This window comes from Leptinotarsa decemlineata, unplaced genomic scaffold (genome assembly GCF_025532065.1).
Source record: "Leptinotarsa decemlineata unplaced genomic scaffold, Ldec_3_MD MMD2_tig00004307_RagTag_RagTag, whole genome shotgun sequence".
Classification (NCBI taxonomy): domain Eukaryota; kingdom Metazoa; phylum Arthropoda; class Insecta; order Coleoptera; family Chrysomelidae; genus Leptinotarsa; species Leptinotarsa decemlineata.
The window spans coordinates 9,300,758-9,325,700 of NW_027412606.1; the positions used below are offsets into that span (position 1 = coordinate 9,300,758).

Consider the following 24,943-nt stretch of genomic DNA (forward strand, 5'->3'; position numbering starts at 1 on the left):
AACATCCTATTTTCCTGGAAAGTTCCTGTAGCTCTTACAATGTCCTTTTGCAGTTGATCCAATAGTGGGACCGTTGTTTGATGACGATACTTTTTAAAACTACGAAACGCACAGCACAACACACGCGCAATTCTAATAACTTATAAACCTTCAAGCACATCTTCTGCGATGCAATACCAAGCGCCATCTCATTTAAACAACCGAAACTATGAAAATAAAATGATTGTAGGTGGCTGTAACAAGTGTCCTTATTTAAGAACAATCGGTATATCTGGGTTAAAAACAGTTTCTTGCAATCTAACTCCCCAATACATAAACTTTTCAGAGACTTCACTCGTCCTAGGGCCCACAAGTATTAGTTATTCTTCAATTTCGAGCCTAAATACACAACTACGTAATAATTGAACTCTGCTGGAAACTATATGGCTTAGGGGTGGATGAGATGTACGCCGTCTTATACAAAGCTGATTTGAAATGACGGTACATCTGTTTCGTACATTTGAGTTCGACGAAACTTAGACCAAACAATTTCTGCAATGTAGCCTAAAGCGCCATTCACCAATCCTTTAGATACGTCAATATTGAACCACAACATGTTGAGCTAGTGGTGAAATAATATTCGCCATTTTGTAGCTGCGGCAATCTTGAATTTGCATATCTCCCAAAGTGTACTACTATACTACTAGTTGAGCCCTGTAATTTAATACCCATATTGGCGTACTTGTGCACGAAAGTGCAGACTTCATTGAATTGTATTGTCATCAAAACCATGTACCAAATATCAGATCAATCTGTCAAGAGGAGGGATGTCAAACTTCAATTACTGAAAATGACCCAAATATAAAGGAAAAGCTAAATAAAACATATAGGTAAACTTTTTTTGTCGCTAATATATTGTTACATTTTTCCCCGTGGGAAATATCATACATATCGTGTCTGAGCTAGAACCAAAAATTTATGGATTAACAGTTGCGATAAATTGACGTCTTGTTATTGCATAAACATGCTAAGTATTGACATCATGACCACAAAGCTCTAAAAACGTTCATTTTCAGGTTCAATATGATATCCATTATGTTAATTTTTCAACTGATCAAATATACCTCAATATGTGTACATTCAAATCATTAATTATTAAAATAGTTACTGTAGACATTTTCGAAATTTCATGTGATACTGTTATATTTATCTGACTCAACATTTTTTTTGTTACAGAACGATCTTCACAGAGCGATGCAGAAGTCCCAATCTGCTCTTTCACAACAACTCACAATTCTGTCAGCGACTCTCGTATGTCTCGTATTCACCAGGTAATTTTCATTTGGGGAAGTCTTCAAACTGTTACTGCTGATCGTCATTATTTGCTTCAAATTACCCCAAGTTGGAAATCAGCTTTATGAATTCGTTTCGCTTTCAGTTATGAAAAACTATTTTTTTTCCCTGATAATGATACCACTATTATTCCAAAGCAAACATTCAATATATTATATACAGGGCTATTCAAATTCGTTTCTGTACATGGGGATCTCGTAAACGATGAGAGATAGAGTGTCGGTTGAATTATGGCAAAGTTGCGTATTTCAGAGATCTATTCAATGATGCAAAGAAATCGAATATAGCTCTTTTGGTTCTGGAGATATACAGGAAAAACCAAAAAATCCCAAATGATTTTTTTTGCCTATATCTTCTTTATTCGCAGACATATTGAAAATCTGTCCACATTTTGCTATTGACACTTAATATGGGCTCTCAGAATATATTCATGAATTTCTTATACAGGGTGTCATCTGACTTGGGCCACCCCCATCTTTGAATTTTTAAATACGGATCTGTATTTTTTGTTTTAGTTTTTGGATCGTAGACGTTCACTCCATACTGACAAATTGAACTCAATTTTATATTTCGGGATTTTTCGGTAATATTCGATTATAATTATGTAAATTATACCCTTTTAAATTACGGCCCTGGAAATTGGTTGACTGAGTTGAATAAAAACACAATAGCAACTTTCACGTCTCCCTATGTACCGAAGAGTTTTTAGAGAGTTCTTTTTTCATTTTCAGGTACCTATTCATTTTTTTCCATTGCTCTGAGCGTTTTCTACAATGAACTTCGAATAAGAAAACCTTTTATGATTATCTGAAACAAATCTACAACAAAAATTTAGTATGTGTATTATGATGAGCAGAGAAAAAGAGGTAGCAATAATGAAATCTGAAACAAATACTTTAATTAAAATGAAAATTGAAATGAAGTAAGTAATTTATATACACAAAAAAATTAATTGTGCAATGAATGTTCGAATTGTAGTCCTTTCATTTCGAAACGAATAATGGGACAGTAAGATGGTCTGCAAGATCACCAAATCCTACTATTTTAGACTATTTTCAAGGGGGACATTGAAAAATAGGATTTACGCTAGCAGAGAGATAGAAAATGTGGAAGACTCGAGATTGAGGATTTTGAATGATTTCGCAACAATGCAGTAAATAAGTGTATCAAGGGCAATTAATAATATGAAAAACCGAGTTTAAAAGTGTCTCAAAATGGAAGGACTCCAATTCGAACATTTATTGTATATTTTTGATGTAGATATGTTTCAAATGATCATAAAAGGTCTTATTCGAAGTTCATTGTAGAAAACGCTCAGAGCAATGGAAAAAATGGAAAAAAAACTTTCGAAAATCTCTACGGTACATAGGAAGACGTGCAAGTTGCTATTATGTTTTTATTCAACTCAGTCAACCAATTTTCCGGGCCGTAATTTTGAAAGGAATAATTCACACAATTATAATCGAATATTACCGAAACATCCTGAAATATAAAATTGAATTTAATTTCACAGTATGAAGTGAACGTCTACGATCCAAAAACTACAACAAACAGTACAGGTCCGTATTAAAAATTTCAAAGATGGGGGTAGCCCAAGTCAGATGACACCCTGTATGAAAGACTCATGGATATATTCTGAGTCCACATCAAGTGCCAATAGCAATGTGGACAGATTTTCAATATGTCTGCGAATAAAGAAGATATAGGCAAAAAAATAATTTGGGATTTTTTGGTTTTTCCTGTATATCTCCAGAACCGAAAGAGCTATATTCGATTTATTCACATCATTGAATGGGTCTCTGAAATACACAACTTTGCCACAGTTCAACCGACACTCTATCTCTGATCGTTTACGAGATCCCCATATACAGAAACGAATTTGAATAGCCCTGTATGTATATATATATATATATATATATATATATATATATATATATATATATATATATATATATATATATATATATATATATATATATATATATATATATATAGAATCGAATAAGGTTAATGCAGTCAAGCTGCTGGAAAATAATTCCATGAAAATCAAAAGATGAATAAATAAGTACCATTCATATGGGAATGTGATCAGAATGGTATATATATATATATATATATCCGTCGTCAGAAAACTTCTTCATCCAGTCCCAAAGATGCAAAAGACAACAACGTTCCTCGCAAAGCTTTCCTTCCCTACATTAAAGGTGCTACTGACAAAACAATCAACAATCAAATTTCCACATTCCTTCGATCTCCCAAGGTGAAAATTATCAATGAATCCCAGGATATATAGGCTTTTCACGTTAAGATGTTTGACGTAATTTTTGGTAATTTTGTATATCCAACATAACGTTAAAATTCCCACTGAAATGCATTCAACAGCAATGAAACTAGTAACATTTCATTTTATAAGTTGCTGAACTGCTAGTAAAATTTCAGAGGTTGCCGAATCGATAAAAACTTGAAAACTGTCAGTCTTTCTTTTCTTTTCTTTTCAGAACAAAGCATTTCTTTTGATGAGACCTGCGAATATTCAATATGCCTAAAACATTGTCGAAATAGTCCCAACACATACTAAAAGTAAGTAAGGATAATAGCAATAAAACATATCAGCAGTACAAACAAATTTGAAAGTTTGAAATAGTGCACATGTTGGCAACGTCGTAACCTGTCATCTTGTGACGTCATTCTCTCCTTAACGTGAACAACCTATATATGAAATTTCATGTTCTGATTGCGAAGAAAATATGTAGGTCAGACCAACAGACGTGTGACGAGTAGAGTATATGAACATCAACTTGCTGTCCAAAAGTCAGACCCATCCTTAGCCCTATCAAAACATCATCAAGAGACAGGACACAACATAGACTTCGCGAACACTAAGACCATCGCCACAGCGAAAACACTACAAGCTCGGATAATTCATGAGGCCATCGAAAAGCGACCTTTCTTCCTGAACAAACGTGATAACGGTCAAAGACTTCCAACTGCCTGGAAACCTCTAATTTACCGATGCTCACCCCCCACTGAGACGTCTGGTAATGGTAATAACCCGAGAGAGAACTCGCGACGAGACCTGGGAGTAGGCAGATTGAGGCCCCGGCGTCAAGTCACATCAAATTCTTGAAAATGGGAGGCGAAACGTCGAATACAAAACCCCAGACGTGGTTCACCCCGAACTCAGGACAACATACTGCTGACCGTGGAAACCTATCCGAACATATATATGACATGCTCAAGATTGCCCCTTTTCTCTCATGCAGACCTACGACTTAGTAGGTACGTGTGGCAGATATTCAATGAAAAAACAACAACTAACCCAGCTAATGCCGCGTAACGAGACTTTATTTCTCAGAAACTCTCTTAAAGATATCATTTTTCTAAACCAATCTTTCAATATTTTTTCTTTCAGGTAGGTCGAAATGATTTTTTGTGATATGATAATAATATTTCGGTCCTTGAAAGATTTGATTCAGCAGATACTCTTCTGAAAATATCATCCCGACAAACTGATGAAAGAATTTTAAAAAAAAGTTCAATGAAGACTCGAATAACTACTTGACATCATCATACAGTGTCACTATTAAAGTGCACACCATATGGGAAACTTTTTTTTCGAAAAGTTTCAATGAAGTTTAACTTCGGCACTTGTTTGTGCTTTGAATTTAATTCAAAATGGTGCGGCCAACTGCGACCACTGACGTTCAGTGTTGTCAAATTCAACTTTTTTTTTGAAAAAAATTGAAAAAGTGCATTTCTAGATCGAATTTAACAAAAAGTTACTTGAAAAAGTTGTGTCTACGGCAATTTTATATCCATATGCCAAATTTTATGCAACTGGGATAAAGTTAACGTTATGCTTATTGTTGACAGATATCCCCTATATTGTAAAAAACAAGTTTGGTTAATTGTCATCAATTCATGTATACATAACAAACTCATCATGGAGTTTAACTTTTCTGATACATTTTTACGTATACGGACATTTTTAGAAAATAGCCAAGTGATTAAAACTTTGCACCAATCATTTAAAAATTTTTATAGCACATTTTTAATTTCTCTCTAAAAATGTCCGTATAAGTAAAATTTATCAGAAAAGTTAAACTCCATGATGAGTTTGTTATGTATACATGAATTGATGACAATTAACCGAACTTGTTTTCTAAAATAAAGGGGATATCTGTCAAAAATAAGCAAAACGTTAACTTCATCCTAGTTGCATAAAATTTGGCATATGTATATAAAATTGCCGGAGACACAACTTATTCAAGAAATACAAATCAATTTCAAGAACTAAGATTATAAAAAAAAGGAAAGAAGAAAAAAACATCCCATCAAAGGTGCTGCTTCGTTCCCTCCTGTTCATGAAAGAGGACATATGCCTCATTGCTCACAAGTGATTTTGACAAAATTGGGAACACGTGTGAGTCGTTGTATGCATGCCACGTGCCACTATATGTGTGTTTACAATATGCTGTGTAATGTCCGTTGTAAGTAGTCCCACTGTGATTCGAAAGTGCAAATAGATTATAACGACAAGAAGCCACATTGTCTGCTGCATAACTGCTCATACGTAATCCATCTGAAGAAGAGTCAATGGAAACATTCAATTTGCCTCTGAACCTTTCCGTCGAAGAGAGTCTTTTCAAATGAATTACTAAAATACGGGGAAACTTATAGATTGATAAGGACTTTATACATTTTCTTCTTTGCTTGCACCTCGAACACATTGGTTTTTCATCTCCATCCAGAGTTTCCTCTCTTGTGAAAAAATCCAAGCAATGTGACAAACTCACTGGGCCAGATCTTTGTGGCATGGGAAGGGACAAATCCCAGAAAGGATCAAAGCTTACTGATGAGTGTCCACAGTGTGCACTTCATAGTGGATTTTAATTGACAAACGAAATAGTCACAATCTTGGAGTTGTTCATATTCAAATATCTCTGCCAGGACTCTTGTGCTTTTCCGTTATCGCTCAAATTTTCGTCAATCTCAGTTAAGATCGATTCAGATTTCTCAGTAATTTTGTTGAGGTCATCATGTAAACCTTCTAAAAGATATCAAAGGAATTCGTGGTCGTCTTGATGGACAGAACCCATGTATCGAGGGGCAAATTTTTGAATCTGATTTCTGAAGTAGACTGTGTTAATTACTCTATCAGATGAATCTTCTAACCTTAATTCCTTGATAACTTCTGCGAACGATTTAATTAAAACACCTTTCATACTATAAATAGTAGTATTGATATCTTTCATGTATGTATCCTTTTTTAGGTATTCCAGCAACCATCCCGTGTTTGATAAACATTGGATTAAACTGTTCATGAAACAGGTATTCCCAAGATTTTTTAAACCATTGAACCCAAGAGTTTTGATTGAAGAATGTATCACCGATCTATTGTTGCAACTACGTTTGTCACTACTATCTTCGTCTGATTAAACACGGATAGGATGATTCACCCCTTCATTGGACTGGTAGGATAAGGAGTTCGAAGCAAAACTGCTCAAAACTGAATTAGATATTAGTTCTTTCGAGGGCTCAGCCAGAGGTCCAAACTCAGCCTCATTTAGAGTTCCCACTTCCTTTTCTGTCAAAGCTTGACGGTTTTGCTGCGAGTCTTCCACCAAACTGCACAACTCCAGTTCTTGCACTGTCTGTACATGCCGATATATTTTGTTCATGGGAAACATTGATAATTCACTTAGGGTTTTTGATTGAGGAATTGTACCTGAAGATGAAGCTGTATTTCCTCTTTGAATCAGAATGCTAATTTTTTGAATCAAGAAACAGGTAACTCCTGGGTCATTCGTTTCTTTGGATATCCTAATGCCGATTTCACGAATGAACTCCAATGCTTGGGGGCCTAAGTTACTTTTTCAAGTAACTTTTTGTTAAATTCGATCTAGAAATGTACTTTTTCAATTTTTTCCAAAAAAAAAAGTTGAATTTGACATACACTGAACGTCAGTGGGCCGCAGTTGGCCACATCATTTCAAGTTGAATTTAAAGCACAAACAAGTGCTGAAGTTAAACTCCATTAAAACTTTTCGAAAAAAAAGTTTCCCATATGGTGCGCACTTTAATGGTGACACTGTATGTCATTCTATAGTTGTTGATGTCTTCTTTCCAAATCTATGTTGTTTTGTTCGAAGTCATTACTTTAGAGATACTTTTCTCTCAATATTAATTTTTCAATCGCATGAGAACCTAATGTTTTGCTGAAATCACGATTTTTCAATATTGACGTGATGTTTCAATTGATATTCAAATTTATGGAACGAATAAAAAATCGAACATTCATCAGCTCATCACAATAAATTAGGGAAAACCGCACTCAAATCGAATAACCAGTTTTTTGAAATGAGAGTGCACAAACGCAAACAAGCAGACAGCAATCAGTAACAATTTTATCATATGAACTGATATTGATTAAAATTGGTAGCTAACGTAACAATAAAAGAAAATAATATTTTCACATGAATTCATGTATATTCCTTTGAAATACTTAGAAAAAACAGCGAATGTAGCTGGGGCTTGTTGACTACGTTACAAGCATTTTTCCTTGAACTTCAATATGATGATGTCTAGTCGGTGCTTTCACCCCATTTCCATTTGCTTTTAATTAAATTCCATCAGAAAGAGAGAATCTCTAGAAACACATTCATATTCATAAAATGAGATAACGAGAGAAAAAGACTGGGTTATGACGACATAATTGTATTCCATTTTGAAGTTCTGGCATATAGCCAATTAAACGAAGTGCTTGGACAGACAGTCCTTGAAAGCCCAATTTGGGATTTCCATCTCAGATTTTAATTGTTTTACGAATTTCAGTTCATTTGTGATTCATTTTTGCAAAGAAAGATTCAATTCATTAATTTGCTTACCAGATTAGGGATGGAGGATTTGGAAGTTGGGTTGTTGGATATACAGGCTGATTCACGGTGGATGGCACATTAGACGTTTCTGGTGAACCAGACAATGGATCACTTTGAAAATTTAATAGAGGGCATATTCGGACATTCTCTAGCCAACTAAAATATTTTCGACAATGCGGTGTTGCCGCTTCTATTAGAAAGCAGTAGCAACTTTGATTTTTCAAATGGAACACTCTGTATATAATATTATTTTTGGAATCTCCAACAATAGCCCGACAACTTTCGTTGATATTTCCCTATGCCTATCTGTTACCGTTTTCGAAATAAAAAATAATTTCAATTTTTTTCTTCGAAAATCATGACTTCTGAAAATGCCGATATCTTTTAGTTAAGAAGTACTATGATATCGAAATTTGGTTTTGAGTTAGGTGATACTTGGAAACTTCCCACACGTCAGCCTAATCTCCGTTACTTCAATACAGGGTGGTAAAAAAATACAGTTTTTTCGTTTGCTTGAAAAAGTTGCTGAAATTTGATTATTTTAAATAGAACACCCTGTATACTATTGGAAATTCGGAAAGCTGCTGAAATTTGCTTTTTTTCTATGTATATCATACCTATACCTAACTAGTCAAGTTTCGGACTTATGAACATTTATTTGTGAAAATGTCCCTTCAGAATGGTATTTCCATTCGGTATTTGGTAAGCAGGCCATGATTACTATTTGACAGTAGCGTTGTGACATTCTCCTAATAATATCGACATTTTCGTCACTTCAGAAGTTGCAAATACCTTCAAAACGATGGAACAAAACTATTCAAACGAAGTTCTTATGAATTTGTTTATTATTTTTGGACAGTGTGACGAAATTATCAGCAGAACATGTAGAAAGTTCAATGAAATGTATCCGAATCTACCGCCAATGAACCTCAAGAAATTTATACGAATTCAGAACAATTTCAATATGTTTGGATAAACTTTAAAAAAGCACCAAGAAACTTGAAATTGGAAATATTGATATGAATAATTATAAAAAAGTAAAACAATCATGTGGAATATTTCAAAATATGTTCGAATCGCTGGCCGTTCACTTCCAAGCACTTTAAAATGCGGGTGCTGACTGCTTTCGTGGTGGCAGATCTGATTTCATTGGGATCCAAATCTTCAAATGTTTGGGCAATCCTTTCTAACAATTCATCTCTCGAACGCACGGGTATTTTGTAAACTTTTTCTTTTAACATTCCCCACAAATTAAAATCTAATGGATTAAGATCGGGTGATCTCGCTGGCCAATTCCATGGTCCCAAGCGCCTCATCCACCGATCGTCAAATAGTCTATCCAGTTCTGCGCTCACTTCTCTTGTGCAATGTGCAGGAGCTCCGTCTAGTTGGTACCAACAGTTTCGATAATCTTCGAGTGGCAGATTATCCACGAAACTGTCTACAGTATTCTCCAAAATATTCAGGTAGCTTCTGGATGTTAATGACTCCTCGTATATCACGTACCTCAATTTGTTGTCCATCAACATGCAGAAGACATTAAAACTAAATTTTTCTTGAAATCCGGCTTCTTTTGTGACGTGAGGATTTTCACTGGACCAATAATGACGATTTTTTCTATTGAAAATTCCTTCTCTCGAAAACTTCGATTCATCAGTCCAAATAATTTTATTTAAAAAAAGTGGATCTTCTTGAATGCGTGTCAACAACATTTCACAAAATTCTACTCTCTGTTGAGGATCTTGAGGCTTCATTGCTTGAATTTTGGTGAATTTATAATCATGCATTTTATGTCTTCGCAAGATTCTTTGAACCGATGAATATTTTATACCCAAATCTTCTTCAGCACTTCTTATCGATGACTCGGGAAATGTGTGAAAAGATGCTAAGACATCAATCTGGTTGTCTTCGAAAGTTACGGGTCGAGGCAAGTTTCTTGGTGCTTTTAAAGTTGATCCAAATGCATTGAAATTGTTCTGAATTCGTATAAATTTCTTGAGGTTCATTGGCGGTAGATTCGGATACATTTCATTGAACTTTCTACATGTTCTGCTGATGATTTTGTCACACTGTCCAAAAATAATAAACAAATTCATAAGAACTTCGTTTAAATAGTTTTGTTCCATCGTTTTGAAGGTATTTGCAACTTCTGAAGTAACGAAAATGTCGATATTATTAGGAGAATGTCACAATGCTACTGTCAAATAGTAATCATGGCCTGCTTACAAAATACCGAATGGAAATACCATTCTTAAGGGACATTTTCACAAATAAATGTTCATAAGTCCGAAACTTGACTAGTTAGGTATAGGTATGATATGCATAGAAAGAAAGCAAATTTTAGCAGCTTTCCGAATTTTCAATAATATACAGGGTGTTCCATTTAAAATAATCAAATTTCAGCAACTTTTTCAAGCAAACGAAAAAACTGTATTTTTTTACCACCCTGTATTGAAGTAACGGAGATTAGGCTGACGTGTGGGAAGTGTCCAAGTATCACCTAACTTCAAAACAAATTTCGATATCATAGTACTTCTTAACTAAAAGATATCGGCATTTTTAGAAGTCATGATTTTCGAAAAAAAAATTGAAATTAATTTTTATTTCGAAAACGGTAACAGATAGGTTTAGGAAAATATCAAGAAAAGTTGTCAAGCAATTGTTGGAGATTCCAAAAATAATATTATATACAGAGTGTTCCATTTGAAAAATCAAAGTTGCTACTGCTTTCTAATAGAAGCGGCAACACCGCATTGTCGAAAATATTTTAGTTGGCTAGAGAATGTCCGAATATGCTCTCCATTGAATTTTCAAAGTGATCCGTTGTCTGGTTCACCAGAAACGTCTAATGTGCCATCCACCGTGAATCAGCCTGTATAAAATCTCATTTACAGTGGAAATATAGTGTCGATATAAAATTGGAATATGTTCATCAAGTTGCCGAAATTGATGATTCGAAATATAGAAAGGAAGTAATAAGAAAAGTATCAATATAATAGATGGGATACTGAGATCAAACTGAGAGCTGAAAATCAATATTTTGTAAAAAAAAAAAATTCAAATCATTTCAAGTTGTCACATTGCGTTGACTCTCGATATGTATTTGTCAAAAGAATCAAACATGAACACCTATTTTGGCACCAACATTGTTTACTGTTTAATTAGCACTCGAAAAGTGGTTCATCCAATTGAAAAATTGAAGTGCAGAGTGTGAAATTTGCTATATTTTTGTCAAGTGAAGATGAAATTCTGTAATTTTTTTGAAACTTTGGGATACACTGGCCTGTAACTCAGTGAAAATCAATAACACTATTTTTTATAATAATCGAAAATTTCCACAATATAGATTTCATTTTCAACACCCCAATAGTAGTTTCTTCAGTTGGACTGGTTAAACTGTAGAAGAGAAAAGTTGGACACATGCTCAAAAATTATTGAAGATGAAAATATGCGTAGGAGTAGGAGCCATAATTTCAGAAATCGCCTCTCAAAAAAACTGATGATGTGGAAAAAATAATAATACTCAAATTCAAACGCTCAAGAACTTTAGAAACTTTCGAACTTTGGCAATTGATAACGGCCATCTTGTTTTACCAAATCACCATGGACGGATATAGCATATATCAGGACCTGCAAATGATAAAACTGTTATATCAAAATTTTGAACATGGACAAGACAATGTTTATGAGATTTAGTCACTCAAATAATAAACTCTACCACAGCTTGTTGGTGAAATCTAACGGCAGATCTATCACTCAAGCACCTTCTACGAAGTTCCTTGGGCTGTATGTGAATGAACGCTGTACATGGACTACCCATATAAATGAAGTGTGCATAAAATTAGCTCCAAAGTGTTATCTCTTGTACCAACTCAGGAAGACCGTCGAAAAATCAGTACTGATGATAATATACTTTGCACACTTTCAGCCAGTAATGACATATGGAATCATAGTATGGGGAGTATCACAGGAGATCGATAGGGTAATCAAACTCCAGAAAAGAGCCGTTAGAAATATCGTTTGAGTGGCCAGGAGAGTGAGCTGTAAGAATATATTTGTACAGCTAAAAATCTTGACTTTCCATTCTTTGTATGTCATGCATATACTGATATATGCCAAAACAGAGTTGGCCTTATTCAAAGCGCTGGGAAACAGTAGATATCACACAAGAAATGCATCAATCTTGGAAGTGCCGAATCACCGTCTCCAAAAAACAGAACGTTGCCCAAAATACATGGCAATAACTTTGTTAAATCATCTACCAAACTGCTACAAAGATCTTCTTTGGAATAAATTTAAAATAGTAGTCGAAAATACATTATTAAAAAAATATCACTACTCTATAAGTGACTATTTGGGAGACACAGATTTTAACTGATTTTATATTTTATATATGCATGCGTATTTTCATATTCTATATTTTATCAAACCACTTGTTTTTATTGCTTTTAGATGTTTTTATGTGTGATCTGTAATCTGTTTATAAGTTAAGTCTCTTGTTTGTATAATCGAAAACTCGCGTGGACAAACTGTTCCTGATACCTGACTTGTTCTGTAATAGTAATTAACTACCAATATTATTATATTGAGTCCTTCTACATGCTGTCATACACTCAGTTACATCAATAACTATATTAATTATATTGACTACAATTTGGGTAAAATGTTTTTAATATTAATTCATCTTATACTGATACTGTACTATGCTGACTTCTATATTATGCTAGACATTATCTGAAGAACTAATGAATTATTATTATTCGAGTTCACTTCGAAGTTTTCTTGAGAACGAGATAACAAGCAAAATGTGGCAAATAAAATCACAATTCTAATTCATGACACTTCACTTAGTTGTTATTTCAATAAATGTCTATAGGAAAAAAAATTCTTTTCAAATAGAAAGCATTGTGCGAGCTATACTATTACCCCGGTGGCTTCGTAATCTCTATATCTGTGTTTATTATTGAACTTGAGTTTTACGACATTCTTTCTCGACATCTTTACAACCAGGTTGTATTGTTATATCGTCTATTTTAATATTCTCCAGTCGTGATAAAATACAAACACCGACACGATAAATATGTTACCTGCCACCGTCAGTATCATTGAATATACAGGGTATCTATTTGAGAACTGCTCATTCTCGGGGGGGTCACACCCCTCACGAGAGGTAGATTCAATCCCTAAATCTAGAATGATGAGAAGAGCTCAAGTAGCACATCATTTCGGAATGCTTTCTTCAATATTATTCCTGTCGAAATATTCATCTCTCCCAGTCACCTGCACAGTAGGTTCAGGTGAATGCCTGCTTGAAAACAATTACTACCCTGACTAATCCTCTATATCTCCACAACATAGGCAAGTGAATACAAATAATATCTGGTGACGTCACAACCGTTTTTGCTGTTCAGTTTTTGAGAAGGTTTTCTGGAGCATCAGATTCTCTCGGAGAAATATTCTCAATAATATTCCCAATATTCTCCATTACTTTCAGTAAAGTGAGAATGAACCTATTATTTATGAAACACACTATTCTGAGTTGATATTACGATTACCTGAATGAAAATAATTTCGTTGTAGCGTTTGCGGTATTCAGCACTGCCAGAGAGCTGGTCATCGACATCTGAATCTCTTCCAAGCAACTTACTATGTTGTAGTGACTTTCTCCACTGTCGGATATGGGGATTTCGTTCCTGATATCTGGCCCTCCCAGCTCTGGATGGTCATCATGATATGTGTGGCGCTCATTGTACTGCCAACGCAGGTGAATTCGTTTTTTTTCCTCTAGATTAATTAGTTAATTAGCGCCATATCGATTACAATTGTATACAGGGTGAACCTGGACTTCCTCTTTTCCTCTCGGGAATGTATAGATGGGATCAAAATATCACCAGTACTTCATATAACTTTTTTTCCTAAAAGTCTTCGTAACCAAGTTACGGGCCCTCGAAGTTACAAAATGAAAAATGTTTTTCTTTGATAACTTTTCAAGTGAATATTCAAAATCATCCAAATTTTGGTAATTGACTAAACAAATGAATTCCGTCGATGAGCTTTCATGCAGGAGTCAGTTGTTTTGCTACAAAGTCAGGAACGGACTACCCCCGATGGTCCACACCCCAAAACTTTGAAATGACAGATATTTTTCAATATTTTTCAACAAAATAAGGTTACTTGGACAATTTTATGAATAAAAGTACTCGTGTGGAAAGTCGATCGGAGCAACGAGTCTTGATAAAAATGTAGTTTCACTCGACGACATCAAACCCGCTCGTCCACCATTATTTGAAATGAATAATTATCAAAGCAGAAATAATAATGATAACGTTAATTCAACAACATTTATAACAGGAATAATACAAAGTATGCTAAAATGAAGTCGTAAACAAAAAGTACAGTACCTATATGGAAGTTTAAGTCACAATTGTGATAGCAGATATTTTTTCAAAAGAAATATCAAGTTCTGTAGATTCGTGGTGTTTTTAAACTAACAAGCTACTCTACTATGAAATATCGAATTCATTCCATATTTTGTATGTACAACATACGTGTGGAATAATCACGTTTCGTGTTGATCAGTTATCTGAATCTCATGAAACTCAACATTCGAATGTTTCAAATTCTTCTTCACAGCTAAACTGTTGAGGAGTTTCACTGATAATTATAATTGTATGGGAGAAATTCTTCAACACGAATCTAAATTTAGCTGAAAAAACGCACATCGGAAAAAATATTTACTATACTAATAAAAAGCAAACGAATGAACTACAAAAACGGCTGCACATGATCAGGTGAAAAATATCCAGGGAATAATTATGTTCCATTTCTTTCACAGATGTTGACAAAAAAACCTTTTAGAAAGTTTTGATAAAAAATGAGAAACTGGAATGCGATTTTGTTTTGTTGAGTGGTGCATTGTCATATGACTATCATTGTATTGTCAATATTCTATAGGATATTTTGAATTTTTTTGATATGGCCGAACAGTTTACATTCAATGAATATGCAGATATGCATGTATTTTATGGACGAGCATTTTGTAATGCTGCAGAAGCTCGTCGTCTGTATTCCGAGCATTTTCCCAATCGAACGGTACCGTCAAGAGAAACATTCGAGCGTGTCGATCGCAGCTTGAGGGAGACAGGTATGTAATAATTGATAATTAATTTGAGCACGTTGTTTTATTTCGATATTATTGTAGGTACAGTTTTGCCAAAACGAGGTGGTGAGGGCGCTCCTAGGACTGTACGTACCGTTGTATTGGAGGAAAATATTTTGGAAGCCGTCGCTGATGATCCTTCAATGAGCATCAGACATCTATCAGAACAGTTCCATACATCTAAGTCCACTATTTATAGAATAATTAGGGAACAACTGCTCCACCCATTTCACATCCAGAAGGTACATGCCATGACACCTCAAGATTTTCCAGCACGACTGGAATATGCCAATTGGTTCATGGATAGGCAAAGAGAGGATATGACTTTTATTAATCGAGTTTTATTCACTGATGAAGCAGGTTTCAGTAGAGATAGAGTTATCAACTCTCATAATCTCCATATATGGGCCGAAGAAAATCCCCATGGGATATTGCAAACCAAACACCAACGGAAATTCAACGTGAATGTTTGGGCTGGTATCATAGGAAACCATCTTATAGGACCATTCGTTCTACAGGACCGATTGAATGGAGAACGTTATTTGGAGTCCATTTGAATGGACTTTTGGAACATGTTCCATTGCAAACCCGAAGAGATATGTGGTTTATGCATGATGGCGCTCCTCCTCATTTTAGTTTGATTGTGCGTGACCATCTGAATCACATTTTCCACAATAGATGGATTGGTAGAGGTGGGCCATATTCATGGCCATCGCGGTCTCCGGATTTAAATCCATTGTATTTCTTTCTGTAGGGGCATCTAAAAAGCCTTGTTTACGCTACACCTATTCACACAAGAGATGCATTGTTGAATAGAATAACATTACATTGTGAAGCCATACGAAACGACCCTGGAATGCTATTTCAAGTACAGAGAGGGTGTCTTCGCAGGCTAAGAAAATGTATAGAGAGAGAAGGTGGTCATATCGAGCAGTTTCTGTAGCGGATTTTTCATTTCTGTTTGCTCTTGAGGCTCTTGAGTTTCGTTAGTTAAACGTGTTTGCATTATAAAAATTCGTTATGAACATTTTACCTATCATTTCCATTTTCCTTAAAAACTAATATTTTCGAATAATGGTATACATCTCAGGATAAATGTTGTTGAATTAACGTTATCATTATTATTTCTGCTTTGATAATTATTCATTTCAAATAATGGTGGACGAGCGGGTTTGATGTCGTCGAGTGAAACTACATTTTTATCAAGACTCGTTGCTCCGATCGATTTTCCACACGAGTCCTTTTATTCATAAAATTGTCCAAATAACCTTATTTTGTTGAAAAATATTGGAAAATATCTGTCATTTCATAGTTTTGGGGTGTGGACCATCGGGGGTAGTCCGTTGTAGCAAAACAACTGACTCCTGCATGAAAGCTCATAGAAGGAATTCATTTGTTTAGTCAATTACCAAAATTTGGATGATTTTGAATATTCACTTGAAAAGTTATCAAAGAAAAACATTTTTCATTTTGTAACTTCGAGGGCTCGTTACTTGGTAACGAAGGATTTTAGGAAAAAAAGTTATATGAAGTACTGGTGATATTTTGACCCCATCTATACATTCCCGAGAGGAAAAGAGGAAGTCCAGGGACACCCTGTATCTATTGAGATTAAGAAATATATTAGGAATTCAGAACTGAAACACATAACAGATTCATGTTTAATTATGATATGCCATTGTTGTTGTAACCAAAAATAATTTATCTAAAGAAATGATTTCTAAACATTCGAACCAGTCTCGAATATACCTACACAATAGGTTGATTGGACTGACGCCTATCAGAAAACAACTAATCCCTTGGCTAATACCATGAAGGCTGTTGGATTTATCCGACATTTTTCAGGTTCTTGAAATCGTGCAAAAGTACAGTAGGTCATATTTGATTCATTTTAATGGTTCCATAAATGAAAACATAAATAAAAAGGTCAAAAAGTTTGTCAACCATTTGCTTGACGAAACTGTTCAGAAAACAATTCAATTGTTCGGTTCAATGGGTTTCTATAATGTATTCTTTCTTAGTTCGAGTGTGATATCATTACTAAAAAATCTAGGGTGTAGTTTCTGTTCTCACGTTCATTTTCCAACATAAAACAATCCGTAGCTCTTCGAGCATTCTGTATCTTTTAAACTTTACTACCTAGAAACAAACTATTCATTGTCAGACTCACAGGATGGTTTATAATAATATCTTACATTTCCCCCTTTGAATGAACAATTATATTTTAGTTGAGGGCATCATTAGCTATTCATAATTGAGACAATATATTGCTTCAACAATTCTCTGAGGTCTTTTTTTACTTTCATTGCTGTGATCCATTCAAAGGTAATTTTTTTCTGTTATCCCGAACGGTCACATGTTCACTTGGTTCAAAAACTAAATACCACTTACCTCTAGATTATATTTTTAGTTGAACCACTATAACGTGATTTTTCGAATCCGTTCTCGTTTTTGATAATGATTCTTTTCCGTTTTCGAAACCCGAAGGAATTCACTGCACTCACTGCAAATATAACATTTTTATATTTCATTCTTCTGGCATACCTATGTCAAAAGAAATATTGTAGTTAGCAATTGAGGCGTTGTTGGGTTTTTCCAAGTCGGAAAAGGATTGTTTTCCGAAACGTAAACCATCTGGAAGAGCTAAGTATATGAATACAAGTTACTGGCTGTTGATACAGCTTTTGTGGTTGACGATATTTCATGGTGAATTTTACTAGTTACGACTTCCATTGTCCAATATGATTCCAAATCTATGAAAGAACAAATAAAATCAGAATGAATAACTTAAATATCAATAATATTAGGTAATGAAACATGGAATGAAAATACAATAGAACGAATAAGATAAACAAGATAAAAGATGAAAATGACCACAGAGTAAGAAGAAACAAAAATAAAAATGAGCAAAAGATTAAAAAAATGAGGAATAAAAAAAATATTTCAAATCATGTTATTCACGATTTTTCATTTGTCAGTATCCGAAATTGTCTTTGGGTGATGACTGGACTGTTCCTCCGAGAGATGACTATTTGTAGGTCATTTGAGCGGTTTTACCTATCCCCTCTTATTACGTCTCTCCGTTTAGCAAGAACTGATCATTTTCCCGCTTGATTACAGGTTTCCATATGATAGATAGATAGATAGATAGTTTATTTGACTATATCATACTACATATGCATATTCATAGCGTCATTTGGTCTCAAAAGATATCACAAGTAAACTATTTAGTAATACACTAATACACATTCAAAAGTAAATACAAAATATCACAGCACATAAACATACAAAAATATAAGAAAAATATAAGGTTAAGGTTAAGGTTAAACAAACAGTACATAAATGGTAAGTATGTTCTCAGAGGCTAAAGGTCACACCTTGAACATCTTCCAAGTACTCATTGATTGAGTAAAAACTGTTTTTTAGCAAATACGATTTGATGGTTCGTTTAAACTCATTCACACTCATCGTTTTGATTTGATGAGGTAGTGCATTGTAGAGACTAAAATCTAAAAATATTTTTTGTGAAATGGAAAGCTTATATCTAGGAAGTCTGATATTGTCAGAGTTTCTAGTGTTATGATAGTGAATGTCAGTATGTGTACTGAGGTTGGACGATGTTTTGTGTATTTCAAGGAGTGAATTGTAAATGTATAGGGACGAAAGAGTCATGATTCTGAGTATGATAAATAAAGGTCTACACGTATTTCTATACCTTAGATTACCTAATATTCTTATTGCCTTTTTTTGTTGAATGAAAATAACATTAGCAGCCGAGGATTTTCCCCACAGTTAAATGGCGTAACCAATATGAGACTGAAACAGTGAGAAATAAACTGTTCTCAAAGTTTCGTACTTTGAAATATGCCTGAGTTGTCGCAGAAGAAATAATATGCTCGACAGTTTATGTTTTAATTGATATACCGGGTGTCCCACATTTTATGTGACAGGCAATATCTGGTTTGTTGAAGGAGATACACAAAAATGTTTCATACAAAAGTTTAAGGAGTTCATGAGGGCTATATTTTTATATAATTTTTAAATATACAGGGTGTTTGGGGTAGGTGCTACAGACCAAAATTTCATTTTTTAAAATAGAACGCCCTGTATATCATTACATATTCAGATGCTACGTTAAATTCTGATATCATTTCATGTTTGGTTTTTGAAATTCGGTTACGGCGTTGTTGAGTTATTGCACTTTTCCTTAAATATAAAGTTTCAAAAAAACTTACTTACTCGTACACGAATCCAGTCTATATCTTCTATTAAATTGAACTAGACTACTACTGAATACAAACCATTATTCTCACCTCTACGATACGATATCGATATCAGTTGAATATAATATTGAAATTCTTGAGAATGTGACTAACTTGAGGGTGAATTGCTTTATATTGCACAATTTCATCAAGTAGCTTATGCTTGTTGATGCCATAGTAACAAATGTTGTTGAATTGTATCTACTTGTCAGTTCGATTCAGTGATTCTTTGCAAAACAGTAACTGTGTTCTTTGTGCGAAAACTACAGTATGCCTTTCGCGTTTAGTCCAAGTGATTGCATTGATATGTTATTAATTTTTGGGGAATGTCAGAAAAACTGCCGTCAAGCACAACGTCTATACCAAGAACATTTTCCAGACAGACCCATTCCGTCACGAATGACTTTTTCGAGAGTTGTAGAAAAATTGCGAACTGGGTCATTTCCTTCTACTATAAAGCATCGTCATCATACGAAATCTGTTAGAACTGAAGATTTAGAGATCAATGTGTTGGCTTATATTATTATTCATCCACATGTTTCTATCCGTACTCATGCAGAAGAAGTCGGTGTGAGTAAATCTAATGTACAGAGAATTCTGAAAGAAAATAAATACCACCCATTCAAAATTCAGTTGGTACAAGGTTTGAAACCCACGGACTTTGAACGACGACTTGAATTCATTGCTTGTATTCAGGTAATATTACATGAAAGTCCTAACATATTCAGTCAAATTTTGTGGAGCGATGAATCGCGATTCCACAATAATGGAGTTGTGAATCGACATAACAGTCACTATTGGTCTCAAGAAAATCCCCACTGGGTCCGCGAAAGTAATTTTCAAACTACTTGGGGTATTAATGTATGGTGTGGATTGTTCAATGGCCGCATCATAGGACCTTACTTTTTCAATGAAAATCTCAATGGATTGCGATATTTACATTTTATAGAAAATGATTTGATCCAGTTGATGGAAGATATTTCCATAGCAGAACGACAAGGAATTTGGTGGCAACAAGATGGTGCTCCTCCTCACAATTCAGAGGTTGTTACTGAATATCTGGATAGAACGTACCCAAATAGATGGATTGGTAATAAGGGTCCAATTCGGTGGCCGGCTCGTTCCCCAGATTTATCACCGCTTGATTTTTTCCTATGGGGTTATTTGAAAGATATTGTTTTCGCTACTCCCCCTTTGAATGTGGATGATATGAAAATGAAAATTCGACTAGCGTGCAGTGATATTACGCCTGATATTATAAGAGCGACTTGTACGAGAGAAGTGATTCGACGTTTCGAAGCCTGTATAATATCTAATGAGCATCACTTTGAACAATTTTTATGACGTATTTCTAGGTAGATACCATTTTTATGAAATGATTTATCAAGATATATTATTTACATTGTTATTAATTAAAGATTTGTTTTCGAATACACCTCTTTCAATTTCGCAATTGTTTCATATTCAAAATGATTCCTGACTGAATTCCACAACTCAAAATTGAAACCATTACTTCGAACACCCAAAATTTTGACTAATTTTCATGTGATCTGATGCAGAGAGAATAATTGTATGAGATATTTAAAAAAATAATAGTTGTTCTCAAGACTTTACATTTTAAGCAATAACTCAACAACGCCGTAACCGAATTTCAAAAACCGAACATGAAATGATATCAGAATTTAACGTAGCATCTGAATATGTAATGATATACAGGGCGTTCTATTTTAAAAAATGGAATTTTGGTCTGTAGCACCTACACCAAACACCCTGTATATTTAAAAAGTATATCAAAATATAGCTCTCATGAACTCCTAAAACTTTTGTATGAAACATTTTTGTGTATCTCCTTCAACAAACCAGATATTGCCTGTCACATAAAATGTGGGACACCCGGTATATGAGCATTCCAATTTAGTTCAGAGTCTGAAGTAATACCAAGTAGCTTCCCATTCTGGTCTTGTTGTTCACACTCATGGGTCGTTACGAGTAGCCTCTGAGACTTGTCATCATTTAGTTTCAGATTGTGGGCTCTAAACCATTTTCCAACTTTTTCTTCAATTCCTTTAGATCGATCTAATAAAACGTGGTTATCTGGACATATAAATGACGTATCATTAAAAGGAACACATTTAAAGGGAGTTAAGAAGTTGCTTAGCTCATTAACATAAATAATAAATAAAATTGGCTCTAGGACAGATCCTTGGGGTATAACAGGATTCATTTCCTCAAAATCCGATGTACTATTATTAAAACGAGCTGCTTGAAATCAAATTTTCAGTTAGGATTCAAAAAGTGAAAATGCAACTATTCTTATTCCATAAAAATATGATTTTTTCAGTAGGATATCATGATCGACACAGTCGAAGGCTTTCGAGAGGTCGCACAACGTGATAGCTGTATGATTCCGTTGTTCAAGGCTCTCGGCTATGCCACTGATTATATCCATTACCGCTGCTGTGGTTGAGCTACCAGCTCTAAAACCAAACTGCGGGCCACTAAAATATCTGTTAGTTTCGAAATAATTTGCTAATCTTTGTTTCAGAATTTTTTCAATGATCTTGAAAAAAATGCAAATGATGGATATCGGACGATAGTTTTCAATCAGTGAAGGATCTCCTTTTTTGTATAAGGAAATAACCTTCGAAACTTTCAAAACATCTGGAAAAATTCCTGTGATGAATATAGGAATAATAGGCGCAGTTAACGGTATCAGAATTATATCTCATGTTTCTTTGATGATTCTCCTATTTAAGTCGTGAACGTTAACGCATGAAGAATTATTCAACGATTTTATGGTATCTTCAACTTCAGAGTGGGTATCTGGAAGTAGAAAGGAAATGAATGAAGGTGCTGAAAGAATCTTTGAAAAATGTAGTAATTCCTTTTCAGGAATACCAGGTAGAGATTTTATGATAGATTCAGCTACTTGGTCAAAATGATCATTGAAATCGTTAGAGGTGGTAATAGTTTCATTAATGATGGGAGTTGATTTAACCTTGTTTCTTTCAAAATTGATAACTTGCCAGCTAGCTTTGGACTTGTTTTCCGCGAAACGAATGTATTCATCATATGCATATTTTTTTGCAGTTTTTATTTTTTTACATATACCTTCTTCAACAGTTTGTAAACTGTTATGCCATCGGGGTTTTTACTCACATCCGAGATCAGTTTAATATTCGACAAGATTAATCTTTGGCCTTCAGCTCATCATCAAACCAATTTATCAACTGCTTTTTGTGTAAAGATTTTTTCTTCAATGGAAATATTTTCTCAAGTAAATTATGAAACGTATTCACTAAAAAGCTTGCAAGATAATTTAGGCCTAGTATCATTTTAATAAATCTCCCAGCCCACATTATACAGGCCTTTTTCATTTTCTGTAAGCCCGAGGTTCTGATAACTCTTTCATATATGATGATATATTTGTAGACTATTCAAGTTTTTTGTTTATGATTGCATATTGCCCAAAATGATCGTATATGCATGGTTCTAGAATGCCAGTTCCTAATAACTCGCTTTCAAAGTAAGATAATATATTATCGATACAGCTAGATTTTCTTGTGTTATCATGAATATTTACGGAAAAACCAAAAGAATTTAGCAAACATAGTCCATTCAGCATAGGATCATTTATGATTTCAAAATGAATTTTAAAATCACCCAAAATTATGACTCTTCCGTCCGTTATCGAAAAGTGTTCCAATAGGCGTTCTAAGTTTTCCATAGATATCCTGAAATCTCCAGAAGGAGATCTGTATAAAGTAAACACATATGGTTTCAGGTCCTGAATCAAAATGCCACAGAATTCAGAATGAATTTCCACAGTGAATGAATTTCCACACTGAATGAATTCAAATTGAGTGGTTTGAATTATATATTTGTTTGTCTTGAATAAATAGCTAGTCCTTCCATTTTATAGCTTTTCCTACAAAAATAATTCACAAGTCTATACCCAGGGATATTAATCGTTGGTAAGTTATTTTCATTCTGCCAGTGCTCGGTTAAACAGAACACATCAAATTGAAATTCATCAAGAAAACACGCTATTTGTTCTATTTTATTTGACACGCATTGTGTGTTTACATGGAATATACCGAATCGCTACAATTTATGTCAACTGAAAGGTTACTATCTGATAAATAAGCTGTATTACCATTTAAAATATATCTAGGTGTGTAGGTACTTCTTGATTGTTGTATATCTGAAAATTTTGTTTGAACTTAAATCTCCTAATAACTGCTCCAGTTGGCCATATGGAAGGATCATAAATGTTGTCAACGTGTTCTAAAGAAAAATATATTTTATAAGTTGACATATGTTCAGTGCGATTCCACTCGTCACAAGTTACAGGAGCATTTTTCTTTAATATACTCAGCAGACCGTTTGATTTCATATCTGCTGCTAAACGGGATACATGAACAAAACCTTTCTTAGGCACTGTCCTAATGTTTCCATTGTCATTTGCATCAATGATCACTTTATATTTTTTGTTATCTGAGGAATTACGCTTGTCAATAAAATGTCTAGTTTTGTTGATATTTTGCTCTGAATGCCAAACGTCTGTCACTTATCTCTACGCTAGCTTGGCTTAATGCATCGTTTGACAAGAGTTATGCAATTTCTTCGAACCTCCTCTTAAACCAGTGTTTCTTCCTGTGGATGATTTCAGCTTGGGACCACTTGAAGTTATGTTGATGAGTCTCGATTTGTTTCTCCTCGGTCTGTGTTCCTCTTGTGCTAGGCAATGCGAACTTTCAATGGCCTCTTACATTTGCCGCACTCACAGAGTATCTGGTAAATGCAATTCTTGGAATCGCAGTTCGCGTTTGGTGGCCTGGTTTTCGTGAGGCCGTTACGGATCGTGTTTTTAGATCTGAAGCAGGTTCTGATGTTGTACTTGGAACCAATTCTTCTTATCCTTTTCGACAATCCTCTGATGTAGGGAAGTACAAGTACTGGTTGTGGCGCATTTTTTTTCTCGTGGAGCTCTTCCTGTGTTCTAGCCAAAGTCTGTTCCAGTATCACTTCGGAGTAACCATTGAGTTGAAGATCTTTTCTGATTATACTTAATTTTTTTTCGACATCTTCCTCCGTATTACAGAGCCCGAAAACACAATTCATTCGAATATTGATCATTCCTCTCTTTATAGATTGATGGTAGCTGGGTTCGTGATTCAGATAGTCTCCCGTGTGAGTGGGTTTCCGGCAAACAGATGTTTTCCACATAGTGTGTCGGTCCTCTTCACCAATACGTTTAAGAATGGCAATTCGTTGTGGACATCCCTCTCCATTGTGGAAGTAATGACAAT

General features: G+C 34.6%; 1 protein-coding gene across 1 annotated transcript in view; it reads left to right on the forward strand.

The window, feature by feature from the left end:
• The window catches only part of SLO2 (slowpoke 2), a 226,691-nt gene that overhangs the window by 70,084 nt on the left and 131,664 nt on the right, over positions 1-24,943 (forward strand). Inside the window, exons 5-6 of the mRNA XM_074178939.1 lie at positions 1,216-1,310; positions 13,791-13,974. Coding sequence (XP_074035040.1) covers positions 1,216-1,310; positions 13,791-13,974 — 279 coding nt within the window. The remainder of the gene's footprint in view (positions 1-1,215; positions 1,311-13,790; positions 13,975-24,943) is intronic.